This window comes from Cyprinodon variegatus, unplaced genomic scaffold (genome assembly GCF_000732505.1).
Source record: "Cyprinodon variegatus isolate N-32 unplaced genomic scaffold, C_variegatus-1.0 Scaffold1667, whole genome shotgun sequence".
Taxonomy (NCBI): domain Eukaryota; kingdom Metazoa; phylum Chordata; class Actinopteri; order Cyprinodontiformes; family Cyprinodontidae; genus Cyprinodon; species Cyprinodon variegatus.
The window spans coordinates 55,498-81,284 of record NW_015152120.1 but is presented as its reverse complement, the minus strand read 5'-3'; the positions used below and the strand labels follow the sequence as shown (position 1 = coordinate 81,284).

The window sequence follows — 25,787 nt, the reverse complement described above, 5'->3', positions numbered from 1 at the left end:
ACAGGAGTGGAGCATCCCCTTGCACAAATGTTTTATAAGCACACATTAATTTTATAATCATCATTGAATAATCCTAACAGCTGCTTCGACTGCTTCCTGTCTAACAGGATTGGTAATCCCTGTGATTGGTCGATGAGCAGGATAAACTGATTCCTGTTTTAGAATAGAACAGAATAGATTTCAACTTTATTGTAATGACATTGTCAAAAATACAGAGCAACAAAATTCACTCTCTGCATGTAACCCATCCCCTTGGGGAGCAGTGGGCTGCCATAGTGCGGCCCCCGGGGAGCAGTGTGGGGTTAAGGTCTGTCTGTGGGAGTGGGGCTTCAACTGAGAACCTGTGGGATCCAAATGAAATGCGCTAACCACTAGGCTGCCACCCCCCCTGTGTAAAAATTATCATTTTCTCTTCCCCTCAGAATATCAAACTACACGCCAAAGGTGGGAGAAAAGGAAACCCACAGAGCGATCCGACAAGCCTTCAACGTCTGGCAGGCTGTGACTCCGCTCTCTTTCCAGGTCAGATGTTCTTATCTTCTCCTGATCAGCCTAATTTGATCTTAATGAAATCTGGTCACCTGATGATCTTTTTTAGAGAATGAATTATGTAGAAGAAGACCGTTCAGGGAATTCTCCCTCAGGACCAAACCGCTGCTACTGTAACAGTGTAAGTTTCCCTCCCTCTGATCTACTCAGGAGGTCCCAAACTCAGATGTAGAGAACGACGGGAAAGACGCTGACATCATCATCTTCTTCGCCTCTGGTTTCCATGGTGACAGCTCTCCGTTTGATGGCGAGGGAGGCTTCCTAGCCCACGCCTACTTCCCGGGTGCCGGCATCGGAGGCGACACCCACTTTGACTCTGATGAGCCGTGGACGCTGGGAAACGCCAACCATGACGGTGAGGAGAGTTAAAACCCAGGAAGCTGCTGCTGACCAGAGCTATCAGCTTAGTTCAGCTTCTTCTGTCTCAGTTTGATGAATGGCTGCAGCAGGTAGCCTCTGCTTGAATAACTAACAATTCTCTACAGAGACAGAGAAGCAGGGTGAGCGATCTGTTTTTTAGAGATTAGCCCTAAAGAGAATGAGTTCTGGCTGATAAACTGTCTGACTGCAGCAAGTATGAGGTGGTTTCTGCTCCTCAGTTCAGACCAGGATCTGTTTCACCAGCTTCATATCTAAAATTGGGTTTAATTTAATGTTCTTTCATCATGCTCTGATACACAAGGTTCTGGAGGAAAACCCTACTTTGATTTAACCCTGAGTGTCTGCAGGAAGTTCAATGCATGCAGTGGCAATCACATTTATTTATAAGGGCTGTAATATTACACATTTTGTATTTAATCATTTATTTAAACCAACATTTGAAAATAAATGATTAAAGAAAAAATTGACATAAAGGCACCTCAACCAATATTTGGTTAAATGCATCACAGTGAGTTTGACCTGCATCTTAGCAGCGTTGATGCATTTTTACTTAGCCTAAGATCCGACTTCCAGGGATCAATCCTGGCCTGATTTATCAAACCCAAAAGCAGTATGGTTGTGTCAGTTAATATCATGCAACATTGGCACTCATATTGAAAACAAACAGTGAGATACTATTTAACAGGATATATAAAAAAAGCTAAACATGTTCAAACATGTTCATGGTGGTTCTGTTTTAAATGGATGGATGGATGGATGGATGGATGGATGGATGGATGGATGGATGGATGGATGGATGGATGGATGGATGGATGGATGGATGGATGGTACTTTGATCTCATTTGTCCGAGAAAGTCTTATTGTTTGTTTTTGACGCGTCCTTGAGGTCATTGTGGCCAAATTACATAATTTCCGTACTTCACTCATTTAATGTGTATTGTGTTAATCCTGATGTAAGGAGGAGATAAATATAAAGTGAATGTATTTCTCTAATTAGAGCTCAGATCCAGGTCTGGCTCACCATTCTGGAAAACAATCGATTGGCTACATTAATGTGCAAAACTTTGGGTTTTCTGATGCACTGAGGTTTTTTTTTTTGATGTTATCTCTTCATAATTTCTTCTTTTGAACTTTTTTAAAATAGGTTCAATGTTTAAATGCATGAGTATTCAAAAAACATAAGTTTTTTTTTTTCAAAAATACCTTCAGCCTGCAAAGCTGCCTCTCACATACACACCTGAACACACACACAGATGTTTTAATTGAAAGATTAGCGAACAGATAGTGAAGCGTCAGCCGGATTCAAGGTATTAGCTTCAGAAGGACAACATGAGGACAAACAGGACACATTTGTGCCTTCAGATTAAAACTTCACGTTCTCACCAGAGTCTGATGACCTTCTGTTATTAACCTGCCGACATCTGCGGGACGCAACTAAAGGCAAAGCAGCTCATGGGAGCTGCAGACCAACAGAGGCCACAGAAACAAATCCTCTGGTTCCTGTTTCAGCCACTCTCATCATACAGAAGGATTTAAACATTCCTTCATTAGCTGGGTCTCAACTCCTGATGCTGAGACAGGAGATGCAAGCTGACATGATGTGATTGTGTGAAAGATGTTCCTGAGATTAATGATTTTAACCTGGAGATTAGGAATATTGAGCCTGATCCGAACAGCTCAGTGAGTCCTGAAAAATCCACATCCATCGTGTTTATTACATGGGGCTGAACATGAAAGAGGACTGTTATCGATACTGTAAGGTTACGATGAAAGTGGACTTGCACCGATAGATACCCAGATCACACGAGGGGGACATTTGATGCTCCGACATGATTTTTATCTTCCTGCAAGGAGGAAGAAGGAAGGCAGAAGAGGGATAAGAAGAGATGCAGTCAGAGTTAAAGGAAATCTGATAACATTTCCATTACAGAGAAAAGGCTGCAGAAAAATCTAACTAATATGGATTGATACATGTCTGCAAAATCCAGGCCAGAAGAAACCTCTAAGTCTAATTCTTTAGTATATTTCAGTCCAGAGAAACAAGTAAAAAAAAACTAATAAATAAAGCTTTATATCTTTGTAGAACAAACTGCCCTGGAGCTGGAACAAAGGAATATTTCCAGATCTTTGTTTTATTTTTCAGTAATGAAAAGGATGGTTTAGATGTTTTAATTATAATCTAGTTTCATTCAGTTGTTTTAACGTCTCAGAAAAAGACATGTAGTTGCAGCCTCAATAGAGGTTTAGTTTGATTTGGACATTAAAGAAAAACATTTTACAGAGAGTGGATCGATGAACAAATTATGCAACAATAAATCTTCTTAAAAATGCACATTTGAACAAAATTGACATGTTATTGCAAGAAAATAATAAAGTTATTAAGAGATGTTTTGATACAGGCAACCCAAGTTGCTTGAATAGCTCTGCATAGAAGAATACCTGTTAGGAAAGCAGCAAATGGACTCCTCTGAAGACAGCATCGGTTTGCAGTCGAATATCCTCTATAAAGACTGCCGTGGCATTTGGGGCACTTTTAAATTAAATTTGGTTTCAATATATTTACATAGTTCCAATTTACCACATGTCATGTCAAGGCACTTTACAGAGACAATCAGATCCTCCAGTCAAATTGATTAACTGCCTTAACTATGCAGTGCTTCCAATTTTGCAGCCTCATGCTGCAACAATAAAACTACTATCTGTCATTAGAATTATTTCATATACAAGGCCAGACCCTTATAAATGGTTAAAACACAGCAGCTGATTTTATTTATGCATTTCATGTGTTTTGGGTGACTTTAGTTTGGCCATTTAAAAGGTAAATGTTCTATCTAAGGAAAACACCTGTTATTGAGTCAGCAGGAATCACTCCTCCTGGATGAGCATGTAACTACAGCAGACATTTGCTTACACTTTGTTATTGACTCTTCAGCAATCCCTCACTCTGATCATGCATGCAGGTAAAGTGGAGAGGAAAACTCTCTTTTAACAGGTAGAAACCTTTAGTAGAACCAGACTTTGTGTGAGTGGTCTTTTGGAAAGGCCGACTAGGGATTTAAAGGACAGAATCAGACATAGAAAAGAAGATAGCAACCCTGATCTAGAAATGTTTTCTATGGTAGAAAAGGTACAGCAAATGTAAACTAACTCCAGAGGTAGCTCTGTCTAGGAAAGAAACAGTTAAGCAGATGAGCTCTGGGACAGTTTTAATGCCAAAATGAATGAAAAAGAGCACAGTCACAGGAAAAGCTAAGCCCATAACTGTGTCAAAGAAAAACAGGACCATCCATCCACCCATCTATTCATCCATCCAATGGCAACAGCTCAGCTGATATTTCTCTCCAGGATCGAATCCCAGCCTAACAGAACCAGGCCAGATGGAGCTACTGTGATGAGGAAAAAAAAAAGATAATGTTAGGGGTTGCAGTGACAAATCCTGCAGAGTTATAGAATGCAGACATAATGATGACATTTTTTCTGTATGCCCTCCATCAGCATAAGTCTATTGCAGCATAACTATACGACAGCTCGGGATTACCTGTGTTGCTCTTACACCTTTCAGTGGTTAAGTTCAGACTTAACACTCTTGTTCTCTGCAGTTATACTTTGGGATTCAGCCTCACATATTGGGCGATAAATGAAATAATTAGGATGTATGTATAATAATTCTGTTGAAAAACACTGACATAAAGCAGTTGTCTGGTCTTGGTTCAGTTAAAATCTGATCCCCTCTGTTCTGCTTTGGCGTCGGTTTTAAAGTAGCCTGAAAGAAAGAATTAAAAAAGTTATGCATTCATACGGATCAAGACGGTTCAGAACTGAAGAGGTGTTAAGAATACGAAGTTCCAAGTTTTTTTACAGATGAAAAATAATATTGCTGTTAAAACTAACATCTTAACAAATCAGCAAGTCATTTAAAAGACTGATGGTTAATGGAGAGAAACTGAAATAACATAAATAGCAGTTTTTAACTCAATTCTGTTTTTTTTTTGTGTTTTTTTTAAAGTTTTTATCTCTTTTTTTCATTTGCCAATATCTGAGAATATGTTGTAAAGGATAAAGTGGGATCCAGTTGTTGACTGTATTTGAACTGGCCCAAGGCACAAGCAAACTAAGGTGCTCATTAGGGACTCTAGAGCAGGGGTCTTCAAGGTTTTCCAGGCCAAGAACCCCGAAACTGATGGCCAGATTGAGCAGGGACCCCCTATTTATATACATTGCATGAAATTGTGTAATATCAAACTGGTCCTATGGTCAGTCTATTTCATATAGTGTCATGTAACGATAGTAATTTCCCCCTGGGATTATTAAAGTCTGATTCTGATTCCTTGTTGATGGAATAGGTGTTGTGAATGAAACGGTGCCCAGCTTGAAAAAGCTCCTGTGAGCATTGATGACTGAAAGACATCTTCTGCCTCCATTTATCTGTTTATTACATTGTGTTGAATTCATGTTAATGTGTATTTAAAGACATTTCAATTAATGAAAAAAAAAATCCAGGGGGGAATATAAAAAAAAGTCTAATCAACCAAAACTTTTGCGACCCCCATGCAGTACCTCTGAGGACCCCCTACGGGTCACGGACCCCCTGTTGAAGACCTCCACTCTAGAGCATCAGGGGCCCCATAAATGCTTCAATTTGAACACAAACCATATTTCTAGACATTTTTTGTATTATTTTTTAATAAAGGAACAGAATATTATTTAATTCAGTTTGAAGGTTTCATGCAATATTAGTATAGATAACTCATTTATTTAAGTTTAGATATAAAGCAATAGACTAAATTTACTCTGTGAAAGTGTAAGCATTAATCATGCATTTTTGATGTTTCTGTTGCCATAGTTACAGCCCGATGCTATAACTTTAATCATCCCTTTGTGTTGGAGCTTTGGTTAAATCACAAATACATGTTAAGTTACTAATAACCTTGACTCCCAAATGGCACCAATCATTCACGTTCATGTAAATGTTGTGAAAACAAAAAGCGGCAACAAATCTAATTTTTGCCAGTCTTTAAAATATCTGCATTGAATTCACACCTTTGACAACAGACAGTGATGATTTGTCCAAATGTCTAAAAAATGTTTCAAGACAAAAGAGGGGAGAGAAAGTCAGAAGTGGAGCAGAAGGAAACAGTCGGTACCTTTACATCAGCGGCTCTAATCTTCACACACATCGGCTGCTATAAAGAAGCAAAGATAATTAGGTTCCGTAATTAGGTTCAGGCAGAGTCAAACCAATTACAGCGGCCATGAAATGTTTAATCTCAGTTTCGCCATCAGACTGTTGGAAGTTATTAAGTATCTGACAGCAGCTCAGAGTCCAGATTGTCTAATCCCTCATAGGTCCTCAGGGCCTCAGCTCTCCTTTTGTGTCAGGTCATTTAAAGAAACACCAGAAGTAAAGAGGTGGTTGATGTAGCTGGAAATAATCCACATTTACAAGATATCTTCAGCAGATAAAAAGACCCAAATTGTCAGATGCAAAAACATATTTTACTGATCTGGGTGAAGCTTTAGGTGTAGGGGGGTGGGCAGGGGGTCAGCTTAATTCAACAATTCCCCTTTCAGTCATCTTTGATATTTTAGGAAATCTGGAAAAATTATTGGGATTTTTTTTTTAGTTAAAGCAGTAAATCAGAATTGAGAGGAGTTGTTTTTTGTCTCTATAATCACAATTGCAGAAGGATTTTGATTTGCAAAGCTAAATAAAAATTAATACAATCAAAGTTATCTGGACAGATAAAATGTTTCATCATGCAGTAAAGTAAATTATTGCAGATATGAAACAGCATAGTGGAAAGAGGATGATGGGGGCTTGCTTGGCACCAACAGGATCTAAGCACCACTGAGTGGAATATTAATTCTTACATGTCTATATAATAATAATAATCATCATAATTATTATTATTATTATCTCTAAATCTGTTGTTAAAAGTATTATTTGAAGTGTAGCAAACAAAAGCAGAAATTGTGATAATTTTTCTCATGTGAATTGCTGCTCTGGTTAGAGAATTTCTACTGCAGATCTAAAGATGTTTTTGTTCTTCAGATTCAACATGTTTGCCTTTCATGAGCACATTTCTCTACAGCTCTGAATTATTAATACTCTCACATATTATATATTTAAAGACTAAAAGTGTGAGAGTCTGATGTTACTTTGAAGAATTGGACGATGAGATCATAAGTTACTGTAAAATCAAAAGCGTCTCAGACCAACTTCTGCTTAGTGGATCTGAGTGTTTGGTTCGTTTCTGTTGAGCTCCAGCTGAAAAGACAAATTGATGATTTATTTGTCATTGCTTCTATTTCTGTCCAGGTAATGATCTGTTCCTGGTGGCGGTCCATGAGTTGGGTCACGCCTTGGGGTTGGAGCACTCCAACGATCCCAGTGCCATCATGGCCCCGTTCTACCAGTACATGGACACGCACAACTTCAAGCTGCCTCTGGACGACCTGCAGGGCATACAGAAAATCTACGGTCAGGAATTTAATAGTAATAAAAAACAAAAATAAATGTTTTTTGTCTGACAGAATAATGCTGGAAGGTTGGAAGAATAGAGGTTGAATCTGATAGATGTGGTGAACTCTTTGAGGTGTCAGTGAATAGCCTGAACACAACATTTCACTCTAAATCTAAAAGCAAAAACTTGCAAAAGTAAAAACAGCGAACTGTTTGTATGAATTATTAATGCTGAGTCCCAAAGAGCTGCTGAATAATGAACATTATTCAACGTCCAGCAGCCTGGCTCTGTTTGAAGAATGAAAACGGATCAGAACCAGCAGCTTTTACATGGAAAGAGGAAAATTATAGGGAATAAAATGTGCAGCTTTGCCTCCGAGTTTTCACCAGAGACTCTTTGTAGCACAGACACAAAGATGGCCTCCATCTCAATCGGCTCTGATTGAAAACAAAGCGTTGATAGGCTTTCTGTTTGCTGTGAGGAATAATCAGCCCGGGCTTCAGTTGAAATGTGGTGGAACAATTATCTGTGATGCAGAGACACAAGAGAAGAAAGAGAAAGCATCTGCAGGGTCAGAGATAAGCTTCACATTTCCAGCCACATCATCCGCTACGCTCACTGAGCTCCAGGATTCACAGTTGGTTCACGGTTCCTCTGCTTCACTTAAACCATCAAAGCTGGAAGACCCTCACACCCCCCCTCCCCCGGATAAAACCTGAGAATCACCTCAAAGGCCATGATGCATGGCTGACATTTCATTTCAGGGAGATATTGACAGGAAACATTAGATCAACATGGCCCTCAGCGGTCTGTGAAGACACCTGAGCAGGTTCATCAGGTTGCTCTGAAAGGTGGAAAAGCCACCAAACACCGGCACTAACAGCTTTATTTCCCAGTGAAGCTGACAGTCAGGAATCCGTTTGTCTGTTACTTCTCTCAGTAGATCAAAGAGTCATTCTACATTATCTCTGAAATAACAGACCCAGAGATGTTTCTGAACAACTCAACCCCACGCAGCCTTAACAGGACTGCAGAGAAAAAATGAAATAAGCAGACTAAAGAGAGGCACAATTAAAGAATACAAAGAACAGAAAAAAATACAAAGTATATATATGTTTACAAAGAAAACTAAAACTGTCACTGATTGTAAAGAAAAAAACATATAATTTTTTTATTAAAGAGAGAATAACAAAACAAAAAAAGGAATGATGATGATGATGATGATGATGATGATGATGATGATGATGATGATGATGATGATGATGATGATGATGATGATGATGATGATGAAAGTAAGTAAGTAAATCATTCAGTCAGTCTTTGCTTCTGTACCCACAGGGATCCCCACCCCCATGCTGGAACCCACCCGGCCGTTACCCACGCTTCCTTCCCGACGGACCCACTCCACCTCAGAGTGCAATAATGACCGGCACTCCCGGCCAGGCCGTCCACCTGGAGAGAGACCAGCTCTTCCTGGGAACGGCAAGCCTAACATCTGCGATGGCAACTTCAACACTGTGGCCTTCTTCAGGAAGGAGCTGTTTGTCTTCAAGGTGAGCTGAGACACAGAGCAGGAAGGGACGGTAGTACCTGTCCCCAATCTAGGTAAAATTCCTTTAGTTTAAGCTTAAAGAGGTGCAGAAGGTGCTACTTTGTGTAATTACCGGGTGTTGTGGTCCAGATGGTGAGTCATACAGTCCTGTCGTGCTTTAAAGAAACAGGATGAAACAGATAAAGGTTAATTAGACGGAAAGAAGGATGGAGGAATTTGCTGCTTCCTGGAGAATGTGGATGCTGACATTTTCACTAATGACATATGACTCATCCTTGAAGGGCTGCACGATACAGCAGTGGGTGGCGCTGTTGCCTTGCAAGAAGGCGGTTCTAGGTTATAATCCCAGTTCAAGGTCTCTCTGTCCATGTCTTGGTTCCCACTGGTCCCAAAATCTGATTATTAGTTTAAATGTAGCAGCAGTATGATGTAAAAAGGATGCTCGACTCCGTTTCATTGGTCCCAGTGCGAGCAGTGTCGCCGATGGACCCCAGAGCAAGTTAGGTACCACAGCAGGCACCAGTCCACAAACTCCGTGGCACATTGGTTCATAACAAATACTCCAACCCCCAACAGGTACCCCGCCTAATGACAGAGGCCTAGATGTATTTTAAATCACCCCTACTACCCCCACTGGACCAAGCCACAGGCCTTATACTCCTAGTAGGGAAAGTAGCCGATCATAGGTGCCAAAAGATATCGATTTAGTGATGAGGTAGAGGTCTCTAGTTTAGGTAGATCTCTGGGTTAATATGATCTGACAGAATGTCTCTATACTGGTTAATATTTATCGATCCATCCATCCTTTTTCTTCCGCTTATCTGGGGCTGGGTTGTGGAGGCAGCGGTCTAAGCAGAGATGCCCAGACTTCCCACACTTCCTCCAGCTACAGTGGGGGGACCCCAAGGTGACACCAGGACATCTTAGAGACATAGTCCCTCCAGGGTGTCCTGGGCCTTCCACAAGGCCTCCTTCCAATGGGACATGCCTGGAACACCTCCCGAGGGAGGCAACCAGGAGGCAACCTAAGCAGATGCCCTTAGCTGGCTCCTTTTGTAAACAACTCTACTCCCTGCTCCTCCCGGTTACCTGAGCTCCTCACCCAATCTCGAAGGGTACGCCCAGCCACCCTGCAAAGAAAAAAAATTTTGGCCACTTGTATTCAGGATATTTTCCTTTTGAACATTACCTAGATATCATGACAATAGGTGAGGGTGGGAGCGTAGATCGATGGGTAAATCAAGAGCTTTGCCCCCCAACTCAGCTCCTTCTTCACCACAACAGTACGATACAGCGACCGCATCACTGCCAGCGCTCCATCCTTCCCTCACTCGTGAACAAGACCCCAAGATACTTGAACTCCCCTATTTGAGACAAGGACTCTCCCCAAAGAGGGGAGCCCACCTTTCTCAGGTGGAGAACCATGGCCTTGGATTTGGAAGTGCTGACCCTCATCCCAGCTGCTTCACACTCGGCTATAAAGCACCACAGTGCACGTCGGAGGTCCTGGTTTGATGAGGCCAACAGTACAACATGAGGTTCCCAAACCGGACACCTTCCGATGCCTAGAAATTCTGCAATGTAATGAACAGAATCGATTACAAACGGCAGCCCTGGCCGAGACCAACATGCACCGGGAACTGGTCTGACTTACTGCCGGCGTTGCGAACTAAGCTTCTGCTCCCTTAACAGAACAGTCACCATGCTCCCGGAGCACCATCCCACAGGGCGCTATGAGGGACATGGTCGTAAGCCTTCTCCAGATCCACAAAACACATGTGGACTGGTTGCGCGAACTCCCACGAACCCTCAAGTACCTGATGAAGGGTAAAGAGCTGGTCCAGTGTGCTCCGACCGGGATGAAAATCACATTGTTCCTCCTGGATCTGAGGTTCGAATATCGGCAGGATCCTCCTCTCCAGCACCCTGGAGTAGACCTTACTGAGAACGAGGAGTGTGATCTCTCTGTCATTAGAGCACATTCCACCCTCCAGTCCCCCTTTTTGAAGAGAGGGACCACTACGCCGGTCTGCCAATCCAGGGTTACTGTCCCTGACCACAACACAAAACTGCAGAGACGTGTCAGCCAAGGCAGTCCTAAAACATCCAGAAGCGAATCTCAGGGTCAGCCTCTAAGTCCCCGGCCTCTGCCTACTCCTCGAAAGGCGTGATGATGGGATTGAGGAGATCCTAAAAGTACTCCTTCCACCACCCGACAATATCCCTAGTCAAGGCCAGCAGCTCCCCACCTGAACTGCAAACAGTGTTGGTGAAGCACTGCTTCCCCATCCTCAGGCGGCGAACAGTTTGCCAGAACACTTTCGAGGCCGACCGAACTCCTCCTAGGTTAATATTTAGACTGTTTTAATTGTTGCAGTTCATGAGGATAGTTTTCTTTGCAATACTTAAAGGAATAGTACACCCAAAACATGATTAGCCTTCATTTTCTACTCACCCCCATGCTGAACAACACTCTGGAGTACTTTTTTGNATTATTATTATCTCTAAATCTGTTGTTAAAAGTATTATTTGAAGTGTAGCAAACAAAAGCAGAAATTGTGATAATTTTTCTCATGTGAATTGCTGCTCTGGTTAGAGAATTTCTACTGCAGATCTAAAGATGTTTTTGTTCTTCAGATTCAACATGTTTGCCTTTCATGAGCACATTTCTCTACAGCTCTGAATTATTAATACTCTCACATATTATATATTTAAAGACTAAAAGTGTGAGAGTCTGATGTTACTTTGAAGAATTGGACGATGAGATCATAAGTTACTGTAAAATCAAAAGCGTCTCAGACCAACTTCTGCTTAGTGGATCTGAGTGTTTGGTTCGTTTCTGTTGAGCTCCAGCTGAAAAGACAAATTGATGATTTATTTGTCATTGCTTCTATTTCTGTCCAGGTAATGATCTGTTCCTGGTGGCGGTCCATGAGTTGGGTCACGCCTTGGGGTTGGAGCACTCCAACGATCCCAGTGCCATCATGGCCCCGTTCTACCAGTACATGGACACGCACAACTTCAAGCTGCCTCTGGACGACCTGCAGGGCATACAGAAAATCTACGGTCAGGAATTTAATAGTAATAAAAAACAAAAATAAATGTTTTTTGTCTGACAGAATAATGCTGGAAGGTTGGAAGAATAGAGGTTGAATCTGATAGATGTGGTGAACTCTTTGAGGTGTCAGTGAATAGCCTGAACACAACATTTCACTCTAAATCTAAAAGCAAAAACTTGCAAAAGTAAAAACAGCGAACTGTTTGTATGAATTATTAATGCTGAGTCCCAAAGAGCTGCTGAATAATGAACATTATTCAACGTCCAGCAGCCTGGCTCTGTTTGAAGAATGAAAACGGATCAGAACCAGCAGCTTTTACATGGAAAGAGGAAAATTATAGGGAATAAAATGTGCAGCTTTGCCTCCGAGTTTTCACCAGAGACTCTTTGTAGCACAGACACAAAGATGGCCTCCATCTCAATCGGCTCTGATTGAAAACAAAGCGTTGATAGGCTTTCTGTTTGCTGTGAGGAATAATCAGCCCGGGCTTCAGTTGAAATGTGGTGGAACAATTATCTGTGATGCAGAGACACAAGAGAAGAAAGAGAAAGCATCTGCAGGGTCAGAGATAAGCTTCACATTTCCAGCCACATCATCCGCTACGCTCACTGAGCTCCAGGATTCACAGTTGGTTCACGGTTCCTCTGCTTCACTTAAACCATCAAAGCTGGAAGACCCTCACACCCCCCCTCCCCCGGATAAAACCTGAGAATCACCTCAAAGGCCATGATGCATGGCTGACATTTCATTTCAGGGAGATATTGACAGGAAACATTAGATCAACATGGCCCTCAGCGGTCTGTGAAGACACCTGAGCAGGTTCATCAGGTTGCTCTGAAAGGTGGAAAAGCCACCAAACACCGGCACTAACAGCTTTATTTCCCAGTGAAGCTGACAGTCAGGAATCCGTTTGTCTGTTACTTCTCTCAGTAGATCAAAGAGTCATTCTACATTATCTCTGAAATAACAGACCCAGAGATGTTTCTGAACAACTCAACCCCACGCAGCCTTAACAGGACTGCAGAGAAAAAATGAAATAAGCAGACTAAAGAGAGGCACAATTAAAGAATACAAAGAACAGAAAAAAATACAAAGTATATATATGTTTACAAAGAAAACTAAAACTGTCACTGATTGTAAAGAAAAAAACATATAATTTTTTTATTAAAGAGAGAATAACAAAACAAAAAAAGGAATGATGATGATGATGATGATGATGATGATGATGATGATGATGATGATGATGATGATGATGATGATGATGATGATGATGATGATGAAAGTAAGTAAGTAAATCATTCAGTCAGTCTTTGCTTCTGTACCCACAGGGATCCCCACCCCCATGCTGGAACCCACCCGGCCGTTACCCACGCTTCCTTCCCGACGGACCCACTCCACCTCAGAGTGCAATAATGACCGGCACTCCCGGCCAGGCCGTCCACCTGGAGAGAGACCAGCTCTTCCTGGGAACGGCAAGCCTAACATCTGCGATGGCAACTTCAACACTGTGGCCTTCTTCAGGAAGGAGCTGTTTGTCTTCAAGGTGAGCTGAGACACAGAGCAGGAAGGGACGGTAGTACCTGTCCCCAATCTAGGTAAAATTCCTTTAGTTTAAGCTTAAAGAGGTGCAGAAGGTGCTACTTTGTGTAATTACCGGGTGTTGTGGTCCAGATGGTGAGTCATACAGTCCTGTCGTGCTTTAAAGAAACAGGATGAAACAGATAAAGGTTAATTAGACGGAAAGAAGGATGGAGGAATTTGCTGCTTCCTGGAGAATGTGGATGCTGACATTTTCACTAATGACATATGACTCATCCTTGAAGGGCTGCACGATACAGCAGTGGGTGGCGCTGTTGCCTTGCAAGAAGGCGGTTCTAGGTTATAATCCCAGTTCAAGGTCTCTCTGTCCATGTCTTGGTTCCCACTGGTCCCAAAATCTGATTATTAGTTTAAATGTAGCAGCAGTATGATGTAAAAAGGATGCTCGACTCCGTTTCATTGGTCCCAGTGCGAGCAGTGTCGCCGATGGACCCCAGAGCAAGTTAGGTACCACAGCAGGCACCAGTCCACAAACTCCGTGGCACATTGGTTCATAACAAATACTCCAACCCCCAACAGGTACCCCGCCTAATGACAGAGGCCTAGATGTATTTTAAATCACCCCTACTACCCCCACTGGACCAAGCCACAGGCCTTATACTCATAGTAGGAAAAGTAGCCAATCATAGGTGCCAAAAGCGATTTTAGTGATGAGGTAGAGGTCTCTAGGTTAGGTAGATCTCTAGGTTAATATGATCTGACAGAATGTCTCTATACTGGTTAATATTTATCGATCCATGCATCCTTTCTCTTTCACTTATCTGGGGCTGGGTCATGGAGGCAGCGGTCTAAGCAGAGATGCCCAGACTTCCCAATCCACACACACTACCTCCAGCACACCATACTCCCGGAGCACCCTCCCACAGGGCACTATGAGGGACATCGTTGTAAGCCTTCTCCAGATCCACAAAACACATGTTGACTGGTTGGGCGAACTCCTACGAACCCTCAAGTACCTGATAAAGGGTATAGAGCTGGTCCAGTGTGCTCCGACCGGGATAAAAATCACATTGTTCCTCCTGGATGTGAGGTTCGAATATCGGCCAGATCCTCCTCTCCAGCACCCTAGAGTAGATCTTACTGAGGCTAGGTTAATATTTAGACTGTTTTTATTGTTGCAGTTCATGAGGATAGTCTTCTTTGCCATACATAAAGCATTGAAGATGACATAGAGGGAATCACTTTCTAAGGTGACATAATCCAACTTACCCAGTGAACAGACTGAGGAAGAGGGTAAATTTATTACATCTCAGACACTTTGACAGATCCTCACATAGCAGACACAAGAACTTCTGTACAGGAGTGCATAAGCATAGTGCATCATCCTAGAAGATGTCATCTGGTGCATTACTTGAGCATTTCAAGCAGATTTTAGACTGTGCAGAACCCATCTTAAACATCCGTTGGCTTGTATAGAGTACACTGTGAAGGATTTTGTATTGAATTAGTTGTAAATTAAGATTTATGGTCATGTCAAAGGTTCTGTGACAGATTTTAGACCATACATTTTGATTAAGCCTAACTAATACATCAGTTTCCCATTTCCAGTGGAAAGTGACATAGACTAATCTATGTTGGATGAACTCTATATGTTGGACAGTCATTTTGGAGGATTAAGGCACAGTAAATCCTCTACATCTGGTGGTCTTTGTAGACCTGCTTCATTATTCAGTCTTTTAATATAGACCGAATCTGTTGATATTCTAGAAATCTGTGAAAATATGCTGTAGAATGGGATAAAATTAGCTGCTTTGAATAAATGTTCCAAGAAATACTTCCTTTTGGGCTCCATTCAGAAAAGCTTATTATGATTTCTTTCTTTTTTTTTTTGCAGTATATATGGGTTATTAAAGTCATTTTAAGAAACTCCCACCAAGCTGTCAAAGATAAGCCAAGGCTGATGCTTTTAAAATAAAATGCCTTTTTTTGTTTAAACAAATGAATAGAAAATCTGGAAAACTAATATTATGATATTGTTCTACATGTAACCAGACTGTGAGCTATTTTTAAGCCTATTTGCTAGGAAGTAATGTCAGAAGTTGAGCAGATTTAATCCTCCTTTGTATTTGGTCTTCTGCAGGTTCTACACAGTGGATTTTGAAAGGATGACATGATTTTTCAGAGACTGGATTATGTGACCGGTTGACCCGTATTTATTTTTACTAAATCATAAGTATTAGCTGGACTTAAATAAGATGAAGGAGGACATTTCAGGCATATGATAAACTTCTCCACTAGATGAACTATACCAAAGTCATATATATAATTAAGAGAAAGGAAACAAGATCTAAGAGATGAGTCATCCTTTAGTTGACCTTCTTCTGTCCAAAGAAATGTCTGAGACTTTCAGAGAGCTGACTGGATGATAAAAAATGAAAGAAAAAAAAAACAGAAGAAAATCTGGGGCTTTGAATCTACTGCAAGTTTCTGTCATGATAGTTTGATCAAATGTTTAGCTTTCCTGCTTGTGATGGTTAAAACCGGCCATTTGCCGTCAGCAGAACCAACCAATGATAGAACCGTTTTGGTTCATGTGCAGCGGCTTCATGTTTCCTTGATGTTTACATGCAGTAAATATTCTGGTTGTTACCAACGATAGGTGCTGCTGATCTTCTTTAGGAAGCAACACAAAACCACAGCGATCTGCTGAAGCAGCTAAAGTTAAATGACCCACTTTTCATTTTCACTCTGTTTGAAACATTAATGAGATCCCCCAACGTCTCAGCAGCCGACTGTGTTCAACAACATGAGCAAGGCAGCAGCAGACTTACATCAAAACTACATCTAAAAAATATTTATACTGACTAATGTTTAGCCATTATTATTTCATTGTTTTTAATTCCTATCAGGAGGCAAGGCAATTTATTTATACAGCACAATTTAGTTCAAAGGTAATTCAAAGTGCTTTATATTAATAAAAAAAAGGAAATGAAAGTAAAATATAATAAGCAGAATAAAAGCAAATAAAGAACATGCTGTCTTTCTTCAGAAGAGTGTCATCACAGCTGTTGTTAACTTCTTGGAGATCTTTGAGTTATATAACAGATTTTTTTTTTTTTTACCCAACAAACCCAAACTCAGCTCTGCTACCTTTCATAGTTTTAAATTTTCAGGTTGAGTGGAGGTTTAAAGGACCCAAATGCAGAGATGGAAGCTTAGGTTGTTACTTGCAAGTTTAATAATCCAAAGGGGTGGCAACTGACGAAAAAAACGCCAAAATACAGAAAACAAACAACTAGAAGACTTCAGAGAAAACACACATGAGGAAAAAGAAATGACGAGGAGCCAGGAAAGAGTGACTGAACAGGAGGTGTATATATGGGAGACAGAAACAATGGGAGGACTAATTAGCAGACGAGGAACAGGTGTGGACAGAGGGCTCTAGAAGCGCTCTAGGAGAAGGAGACTGACACAAAAGGTAAAGAAGAAATATATAAGCACTCAAATATAATAAAAATAACTAGAATTACACAAAATAGAAATAAAACCAATGAAAACTCAAAGTAAAAACTTAAACAGAACCAAAACCACTACATAAATGTTCTTCTGTCTGAGAGTCAACTTCTTTGCTTTATGCAGAAAATGATTCTCTGAAAAACCTCAGTGAGAAAGGAAGCAGAGTGAATGAAATGTCACAGACACCTTTTAGTATTTTTCTGGTGACCTGCTAGCAATGCTATGCATGCCTTTAGCTTTAAACCTGCTGACCCATTAAAGCTGAAGGGACCTATTCTAACATTCAGAACTTAGAGATTATGCTTGATTGTTTCTGCACTCCTGGTTCTGATCCAATGAGCGGTTTTCAAATAAAACAAAGCTTCATGTTATTCTGTTCTGTCATCTGGCTTTTCTTTCTAAATAGAAGAAAAAAATGTATAAATGTATAAAAAATGTATAAAAAAATTGCCTTTTTGGCAAAAATCCCATTTGACTTTTTTTTTAGTTGATGAAATAAAAAAATAACAGAGATTTTATGAAAGAATGTCTCCAAAGTAAATTAACTATAAAAAGGATTTAAAAGCTTTACATGTTACTGCTATAAAAACTCATAATGAGGATATTTATCTACATCACATTTAGAGTTGATTTCTCCAAGTAAAGAAAATAATCTCAAGTTTATGTCTAATTTTTCAGCAAATTGGTCCAGAGTTTTAGATTTTATGTTAAAATCTGGTAAACAATTTAAAATAGACCCCTGATACATTTTACTAACTTTATAAATTAGGTTTTTCCAAATGATCTACTCACTGATAAATTCGTTTTTCAACATTAATATAAATGTATCTACATTCACTTTCCAAAGCAACCGGTTTAGATAAATCTAATCAAATGATATATGGTTCTGAAATGGTTTGATCCAAATTATTGAGACCTTTAAAAAAACAACTTCAGCTTTCATAAGCTGACATAGCTTAAAAAAATACAACTTTAATTCTAAATGTTTACATTATGTTAAGTAGTGTTTTTAATTTAATACATTAACAAATATTTACAGAATGTTTTTGTCAAACAATTTAATATGCTCTATCTGTCATCCAGAAACTCTTTTACAATTCCTGGAGTACATGTTTATATATTTGTCCTCTTATCTGAACAAGACTTAAATAACTTCAGTGGTCTCACTAAATACAGTGAGTTTAAATATACAGTCAGAAGTAATCTACAACATAATAAGTAAGTTAAAGCTGTAAATAAATGCCGGCAACATTTCCTGATCAGGAAGTGCAGAAAATACATCATGCCCACATTTTTTTTTTTTTTTTTCAGATTTTAGCCCAGAGCTTCAGTTTGAGCGGCAGATGGAAATAGAAAGTCCATTCAGAAGTCTCTGATCTTTAAAGTGAATTTTAGAAAAGGTCAGACTGATCTACCTCTCCGTCTGTCTTCAGGATCAGCTGTCACTGAGAATGTTTATCATCTCTGGCAGCTCATCCGTCCACATCTGTACACATCTGTCTGTCTCTCCTCACCTTTCCTTTGTTTGTCTGACTTTATTCCTCTCAGGCTGTCTGTCAGTGACATGAAGAGGCACGTTTACACATCAAAAGGACTTCGTTCAGGCTTGGATATCACTTGGGGTTGCATTTAAAATTTTGTCTTGGAGGAGTTCATAGCGTATCTGATCATCACCGGCTCCTATATTATCATAAATTAATCCTCAGATGAATAAAGTTCAACCTCGGATCGAATCTTTTCTATCACATTACACTAAAGAATGGAGGCAGCAGATGGTTTACCAGAATCGCTTTGAGGCCAAACTATAGTTTTTATTCATGGCCTCTGTTACGACCCTTCTAGGGGTGGCCAGATCATAACATAACGATCCATCCTCTTCAGATCTCAAGCAGGCGACACACATGAAGTTGAAGATCTTATGAAGTTATTTATTTCAGAAACATTTTTTTGATTGAGAATTTACAACAAGTGGAGCATATGACTTCAGAGAGAGCTAATACCGAAAACAACAAATAAAAGAAGATTATCTGAATATTAATCAAATTACCTAATTGAAAGTAAATAAATCAAATGACAAAACACTTCCCTGCCTAACTAATTAAAACATGAGAAAACTAAGTAAACAGAAGCAGCAGCTCACTCCTACAAGCTCCAGAACTTTTACATGATGTTAAACAGTGTGGCTGGTCGAGATGAGATGAGGATGGATGCAGGGCGTCTGCCTCCACAGCTTTTATATCCGTATTATATATCGATGACAAGCACCTGCTCACTGATATTTACATAAGTTAACACCAGTCATAACAGCCTTACTGAATTTTTCCCAGATCCAAGTTTTTGCCTCTGTAACGACCGAGGCAGCAACAGGGTTGACTTTTATTCAGGTTTTTTTGCCTTAAAATAACTCCAGACCTGTAACTAAACCTTTGATTCATTGGTCCATCTTTTCACATTCTTTAAAACAGGTTTAGCAAATTTAAGTTTCTGCCTGTAAATCAGAAAAGGTTGAACCAGACGGTGATCAGTGAGTCTTAAACTTAGTGTTATGTGTCCGTTAATGTTATGTTGTTGTGGTTTATTGCGTTAGTATTTATAGTAAGACCCCTAATATGCTGCTCCTACTTTGTAATGATGTAGCTGAAGTTTGTTTTGTTAAAATACCCCAGAAAAATAAGCAAGGAATCACGTTTTTTTCAACGGGTGACAGATGTTTGTCCTGCAACTAGAGGGTCGCTTTTTTTAACCCCCTCCATCCATTTCCGTCGTTGTGTCCTTAGGCAAACCCTTTTCTTGTATTTTCGCGGTCACATTGTCCCTCTATGACAGCCGGTAGTGGTTGTGTACAGTACCCAGTTAGTAATCTGGTCAGTCTAGAAAAACCTCACTAACAGATATAATATAAACAGGGACCAGGACAAACAAGGACAATTTCCATGGTGAATAAAATGGTTTGCTGTTAATGAAAAATGTCTCTAGGTGATGACTGCATGACATCAATACACCAACCTCTGTAGGAACAGAGTCCACCTGTCATGATTTTACTGAAGTTCAGACCCAAATGCTGAAGACCAAACAGGGAGACCAGGAGAAAAGGTTTAACGGGTTTATTGAAGAGATAATGCAGAGAGAAGTGTTGCTCTGAACACTGCTCAACTGTAAAGTGAGAGGAAGACACAGCGGTTAGTTCAGGCTCAGTGCGAAATTTGATTCGTGAACTTGGAGAAGAGGATCTGGTTGCTGCCTCACGTTTCCAGAGAAGTTGTTGAATCTTTGACTACAGTCGGTATGCTGTTGTTCCAGTGTTTGTCTGATTTGGTGGAGGGCGGAACAGAGTTTACCCAGAATGCGGTTGTTTGTAGGTGAACGGAGAAGCTGACTGCCACTCAGATTTCCTGCGGTACTTGGACGGGTCCTAGTGGAGATGAATGCCTTTCTCAGTGTGAAGCTCTAACGATCTCTTGGGGAAAGTGGGTCCAAACCTCCTGTTTGTAACCCCAGCTCAGCTTGAAGCTCTATTGATCCTTCCAGGGAGAGAAGGTCCGAAAAATCCAGTTTGCAGGATGACTTCCTGCTGAGAGGCAAACACAAAAACAATGTTAAAACTCAGGTTGACAAGAACTCAGTTTGACTCAGCAAAACTCAGCTTGGCTAGAGTACCCAAAACTGGCAAACACTCTGGCGTCGAGGTAGTGGCAGTCAGCAGCTTAAGAGCACTCCGTTTAACGAGGAAGCCATCAGCAGGTGTGTGAGGAGGCGGACCAGAGTCAGGCGCCTCCTGGTGGAGGAAGGGAGACAAACACAGAAACACAAACACACAGACAGGAATCCTGACACCACCTCCTGAGCTGCATTACACCGTCTGCCCAGAAATGACAGAATCCTAAAAGCTAGGATGTAGGTTAACAGAGAGCAGCAGATCTGCATAAGTCCAAATGGTTGAGTTAAGGAAAACGGTTGAAGCATTATATTAGTGAAAGAGCAAACATTTGTAAAGTGGATAGAGGGGAGTGTAGTGCAAAGACTGTCCTGTCCCAGTTTAACCAGCATCCCATTCCCCTATGGTATCTGGGTGTCCAGTGTATTCCATTGAAAGCTGCTGTTCCTCCATCTTCTGTAGCAGCTGGGATAGTTTCAGACCTGACCAGACAAGATGGAATAGTCTGAGCAGTTTAAGTCTGATGGTTTCAGAGTTCTTTCCTTGTAATGGTTTCCAGGGAGTAATGGCAGGAAACAGTGAGAAAAACACAAAAGACACTTCAGGGCACAATCCAGGGAAGCCATCATGATGTCAGCATTGGCGATGAAGTGCCCTACTAGACCGGATTCCAGGATCGACTGGGTGACATCATTAGCCTTGATGTTTTAATCATTATAAAAGCTTTTTAAATGCAGTTTTTCTGATGCATCACACTATGTTCTTGCACTACCAGGTGCATTTAAGTCCCAGACAACATAGCCTCTGTGATCACCCAAGCACTATAACCCCTCTACAAAATAATGGAGGCGGTTCTAGGTCATCTTTAATCATCATTATTGACTAATCATGTATAAAAACTGACTGAGATGCTTTCCTTTTTTTTCTGGTTTATTTATGAACTTTTCTTGTAGGGCAAGCTGTTAAGGTGCAAAATTACTAAAACCGGAAAAATTGCTAAAGTTTCCATTTATTGCACTTCAGGACCGCTGGTTGTGGCGCCTGAGGAACAACAAAGTCCTGGAGGGTTATCCCATAGAGATTGAACAGTTTTGGAAAGGCTTGCCTCCTCGCATTGATGCCGCCTACGAGAGGTCTGATGGAAAATTTGTCTTTTTCAAAGGTAGGATAACTTCTAACACAATCAGTAAATTCTGACACAGTTTTAGCTGTTTCACAACATGTACCCACAAGGCATTAATAATTTATGTGTTAGTTTATCTCATCCGTCCGCCAAAGATATACCAAGATGTCCAACATTCCACGACTTTGTTTTTGAAAACATTGTTTTTTTTATTTCTAAATACTAAATTTTTCATTTTCTAATTCTCCTCATCCATGCAAACATCAGAGTATGCTGATCAAAATGAGAAATTGTTTCAATATTAGTTTAAAAACACTCCTTAACAATCTGAAAGCCTTCATTAAGTCTCTTGAATCTTTACAAAGATCAATCAATCAGTCAATTAATCAATAAATCAAACAATACTTTTAAAATACTGTAGTGGTAAAAAAGTATTCAACTATTCAACCCAGTTCAATAAACAGAGATCGATGGATTTCACTCAGCCTGCACTTTATTTTTATATCTTTGCAAAGAGAGAACATTTCATCATACAGCCCGTACCGCTCTGTATTCAGCCCTGTTCTGCCTGAGCAGAGTGTGTTCCCCGTACTTATAACAATGGAAAAGACTGAGTTAAAATGTTTACAGTGATTAAATAGTGTAAATTAACTTATAAAATAAGAGAAATCAAACTTTTTCGGACCATAGTTCCAGCCTTTCGATTATAAAAGGACATTATCCTTGTGTAATCGATAGTAAAAAAGGAAAATTTGTGAAAGCCATTGAAACCACTGGAGACGAATGCATTGGGGAGGGTTGATTTGGGCAATAAATGTTGTTTCTCTTCTCTACTTTCCTCAGGTAATAAGTTCTGGGTGTTTAAGGAGGTCAAAGCTGAACCTGGTTACCCTCAGAACCTGAAGGAGCTGGGAAGCTTTCTCCCGAAAGATGGCATTGATGCAGCGGTTCGCTGGGAGGTCGTTGGGAAAACCTACTTCTTCAAAGGAAACCAGTACTGGCGCTACAATGAGGAAAAGCGAGCCGTGGACCCAGGATACCCAAAATCCATCAGTGTTTGGGACGGAGTCCCTGACTCTCCACAGGGAGCCTTCACCAGCAGAGAGGGATGTAAGTGGTACCGATTTACTGCTTAGACTCTGTTTTTTCCTTTTTTTCCCCTTAAATCAGTAGACATTAGCTCAGCAGCATCTCTCTACTTAACAGTGCCATGATGAAAAGTCTTATATAAAAGGGTGTTGGGTGAACATTCTCCTTTCCAGTTGCATAGAAGAATCCTGAAATCTGATCTTTAAACCAGATTAACTGATGTAGTTGGAGAATAAGTGAAGGACATGCAACTTTGTAAATGGTGAGCATATCTGCCCCTAAACATTAGTAGAAGGTTCATTGTGTTAATGCAATGAACAAGCAGGCATAGAGAACAGTTTTGAAGCCAGATTGTGTCTTATGTTAATCAGTTTATTAAAAGAAATTAGCCGCAGGAAAGAAAAGCACTACTGAAGAGTACTGAGGAGCAGGTGAAAGACTAGAAGTAGTAATGAAACAGGTGCGGGTCAAAAACCGGCACCCAGAGATGAGCACATAAATACAAAGAACTAGTCTGTGATCAAGGTCAGGCTCGGACTGGGAACCATTTTCAGCCCAGGAATTTTTCCATCTGACTTTTGGATAAACAAGTATCACTGATACAAAAGATAAATCACAATACTGACTATTACAGAACTATATTTCTGCTCTATATCTCTTAAATGAAGTTCATTCAAGCAGTTTGCAATTGAGTGAATCAACACAACTTTGTGTTGCTGGTGCATTGCTCCTCAGCTGCAGTTTTCTGTGTGGCCACCAGGACTCAAAGGAAAGGATTAATCTGACAATATGATTTTATAGTTTCACTTTAGATTATTATCGTTATTCATTTTAATTAATAATTCAAGAATTAAAAAAAACATAATTTTTAACTGGGTTTGTACAAAATGTGAGATTCTTTTGTCAAATGAAAGCATAATCTTATCAGTGTGAAAGAAATTACTCTGGGTCCCTGAGCATGATCCTTAACCCCAGACTGCTCCCTGGGCGGCGCACAGTGGCAGCCCTCTGCTCCTGAAGGGGATGGGTTAAATCCAGATAGTGAATTTCCCCATTTTGGGACGATACATTTCTTTATTATTATTATTGAAATTATTTGAAGAGATGAAATCATTGAAGATGATCCTGAAAACCGTGGTCTTGGAATTGTATTGAATGTGCGCTAACAACACCAGTTCTAAAAGATAGGAGTTACTGTGCTCAAGGTCTTGTTCAAAGTGTACATTTTTTAAAACAGTAAGCAATTAGAAAAAAATTATTGACCGATTCTGGTGTTGGGATCTGGATTAGGTTGATATACCAGCAGATGGTGTGAAAAATGCTCCTAAAAAGGTTTTTGGGAGCAAAGCTTCAAACCAGAATTTTTCCCTGTAATGCTCTACCTGTATTTTATATCTGTCTCAATACATGGATGCTCCTCCTTGATGCTCAAGGACTCCTGATTATGATCCTTTATTTAAGTTTGTAAGGTTTGTTTGAGTCAAAATCATTCCTGAAAGCCTTAACGACGGTGATGGAAAGGGACATTATGACCAATAATCTTGGTTTAAGAATTTAAAAAACAGCTTTCCTTCTTTTATTAACATTTAAAAGTGATTTAAAGGTGAAAATATATAACTATAAAAAGACCTGATCTTGTTGAGATGAGGCTGAAAAAGTCCTATTTTCAGGTTTTTCTTGGTTAAATCAGAACATTGTGTGGCTGAATCTGTTTAACTGTTGAACTTTCAACATTTGGAGGCATAGCAGTTTATCTCAGCTTCCATTAAATAAAACCTAACCCTCACTATTTCTCTCTCTGTTAACTCCATCACCTTCCGCCACCCCACCCACCTCAGACCACACCTACTTCTACAAAGGGAAGGAGTACTGGAAGTTTGACAACCAGAAACTGACGGTGGAACCTGGATATCCAAAGTCCATTTTACGAGACTGGATGGGCTGCTACCAGCCAGAGATGGAGCGCTCCGGCAGCAACCGTGGAGACCGCCAGGTGCCCCTCGACGACGTCGACGTCATTGTGACCATCAATGATGTCCCCAAGACAGTCAACGCCATCGCCGTGGTGATCCCTTGCATCCTGTCACTGTGCATCCTGGTGCTGATCTACACCATTTTCCAGTTTAAGAGCAAAGGAGCGCAGCAGAACACAATGATGCAGCACTATTACAAATACCCAGTGCAGGAGTGGGTATGACAGGGAACCAAAACCTTAAACCTTGCAGGGTCAAGCCTTTGTCGTTTTAAAGCTGGGTTATTCAACAACAACTCTGGCAAAGGACAGACTGGAAGATGCTGCTGGCAAAAGAAGCTGACAGCTTAAAAAAAAGCTCAGAAAGAGTAGATCAAGACTTTGATTTAAAATCTTCTGAGAAGTGTTCATATTTAAGAATGTTAAAACCAAACCTATAAGGCAGTGAAATAAAGTCCAGGGTGACGTTAAAAAAGAAAAAATGAAGTTTGTCTACACCTCTTCTTGGACGTTGGGAGTTCTTGTTGGACCTAAAACAGCTTCTCCTTCTCAGAGAAAATAAGAAGACTTGAGTTTGAAAATGTCCGCCTGGTCCGGCTCTACCTTCAAGTTTGTTCCTCAGACAACTTTACATCTGAACTGCTTTAGTTTTTAGGTTTAAACAAAGTTATGTAAAAAAAAAAAAAAAGGTTAAGAATAAACTTGAAAATTAAACAGGTAGAAAGGCCATAATAAAAAAGAAAAAAAGGATCTCTGTGGATCACAGAACTTTGTTTTCAGTTATACTGAGATGGAAAACTGTTGGAGGTTTTTCTCCCTTTTTTACTGAACCAAATACAAACTCACTACAAGTCATTTTTTTGTTAACATGAAACTCTCTTTATTTAG

The 25,787-nt window shown here is 40.3% G+C and overlaps 1 protein-coding gene across 1 annotated transcript in view; it reads left to right on the top strand.

The window, feature by feature from the left end:
- The window catches only part of mmp24 (matrix metallopeptidase 24), a 50,764-nt gene extending 25,180 nt beyond the window's left edge, over positions 1-25,584 (top strand). Inside the window, exons 4-10 of the mRNA XM_015404212.1 lie at positions 423-522; positions 700-904; positions 7,250-7,411; positions 8,733-8,947; positions 21,739-21,877; positions 22,682-22,948; positions 24,766-25,584. Of these exons, the coding sequence (XP_015259698.1) occupies positions 423-522; positions 700-904; positions 7,250-7,411; positions 8,733-8,947; positions 21,739-21,877; positions 22,682-22,948; positions 24,766-25,124 (1,447 nt within the window). The 3' untranslated portion in view covers positions 25,125-25,584. The remainder of the gene's footprint in view (positions 1-422; positions 523-699; positions 905-7,249; positions 7,412-8,732; positions 8,948-21,738; positions 21,878-22,681; positions 22,949-24,765) is intronic.
- Positions 25,585-25,787: the final 203 nt, after the last annotated feature.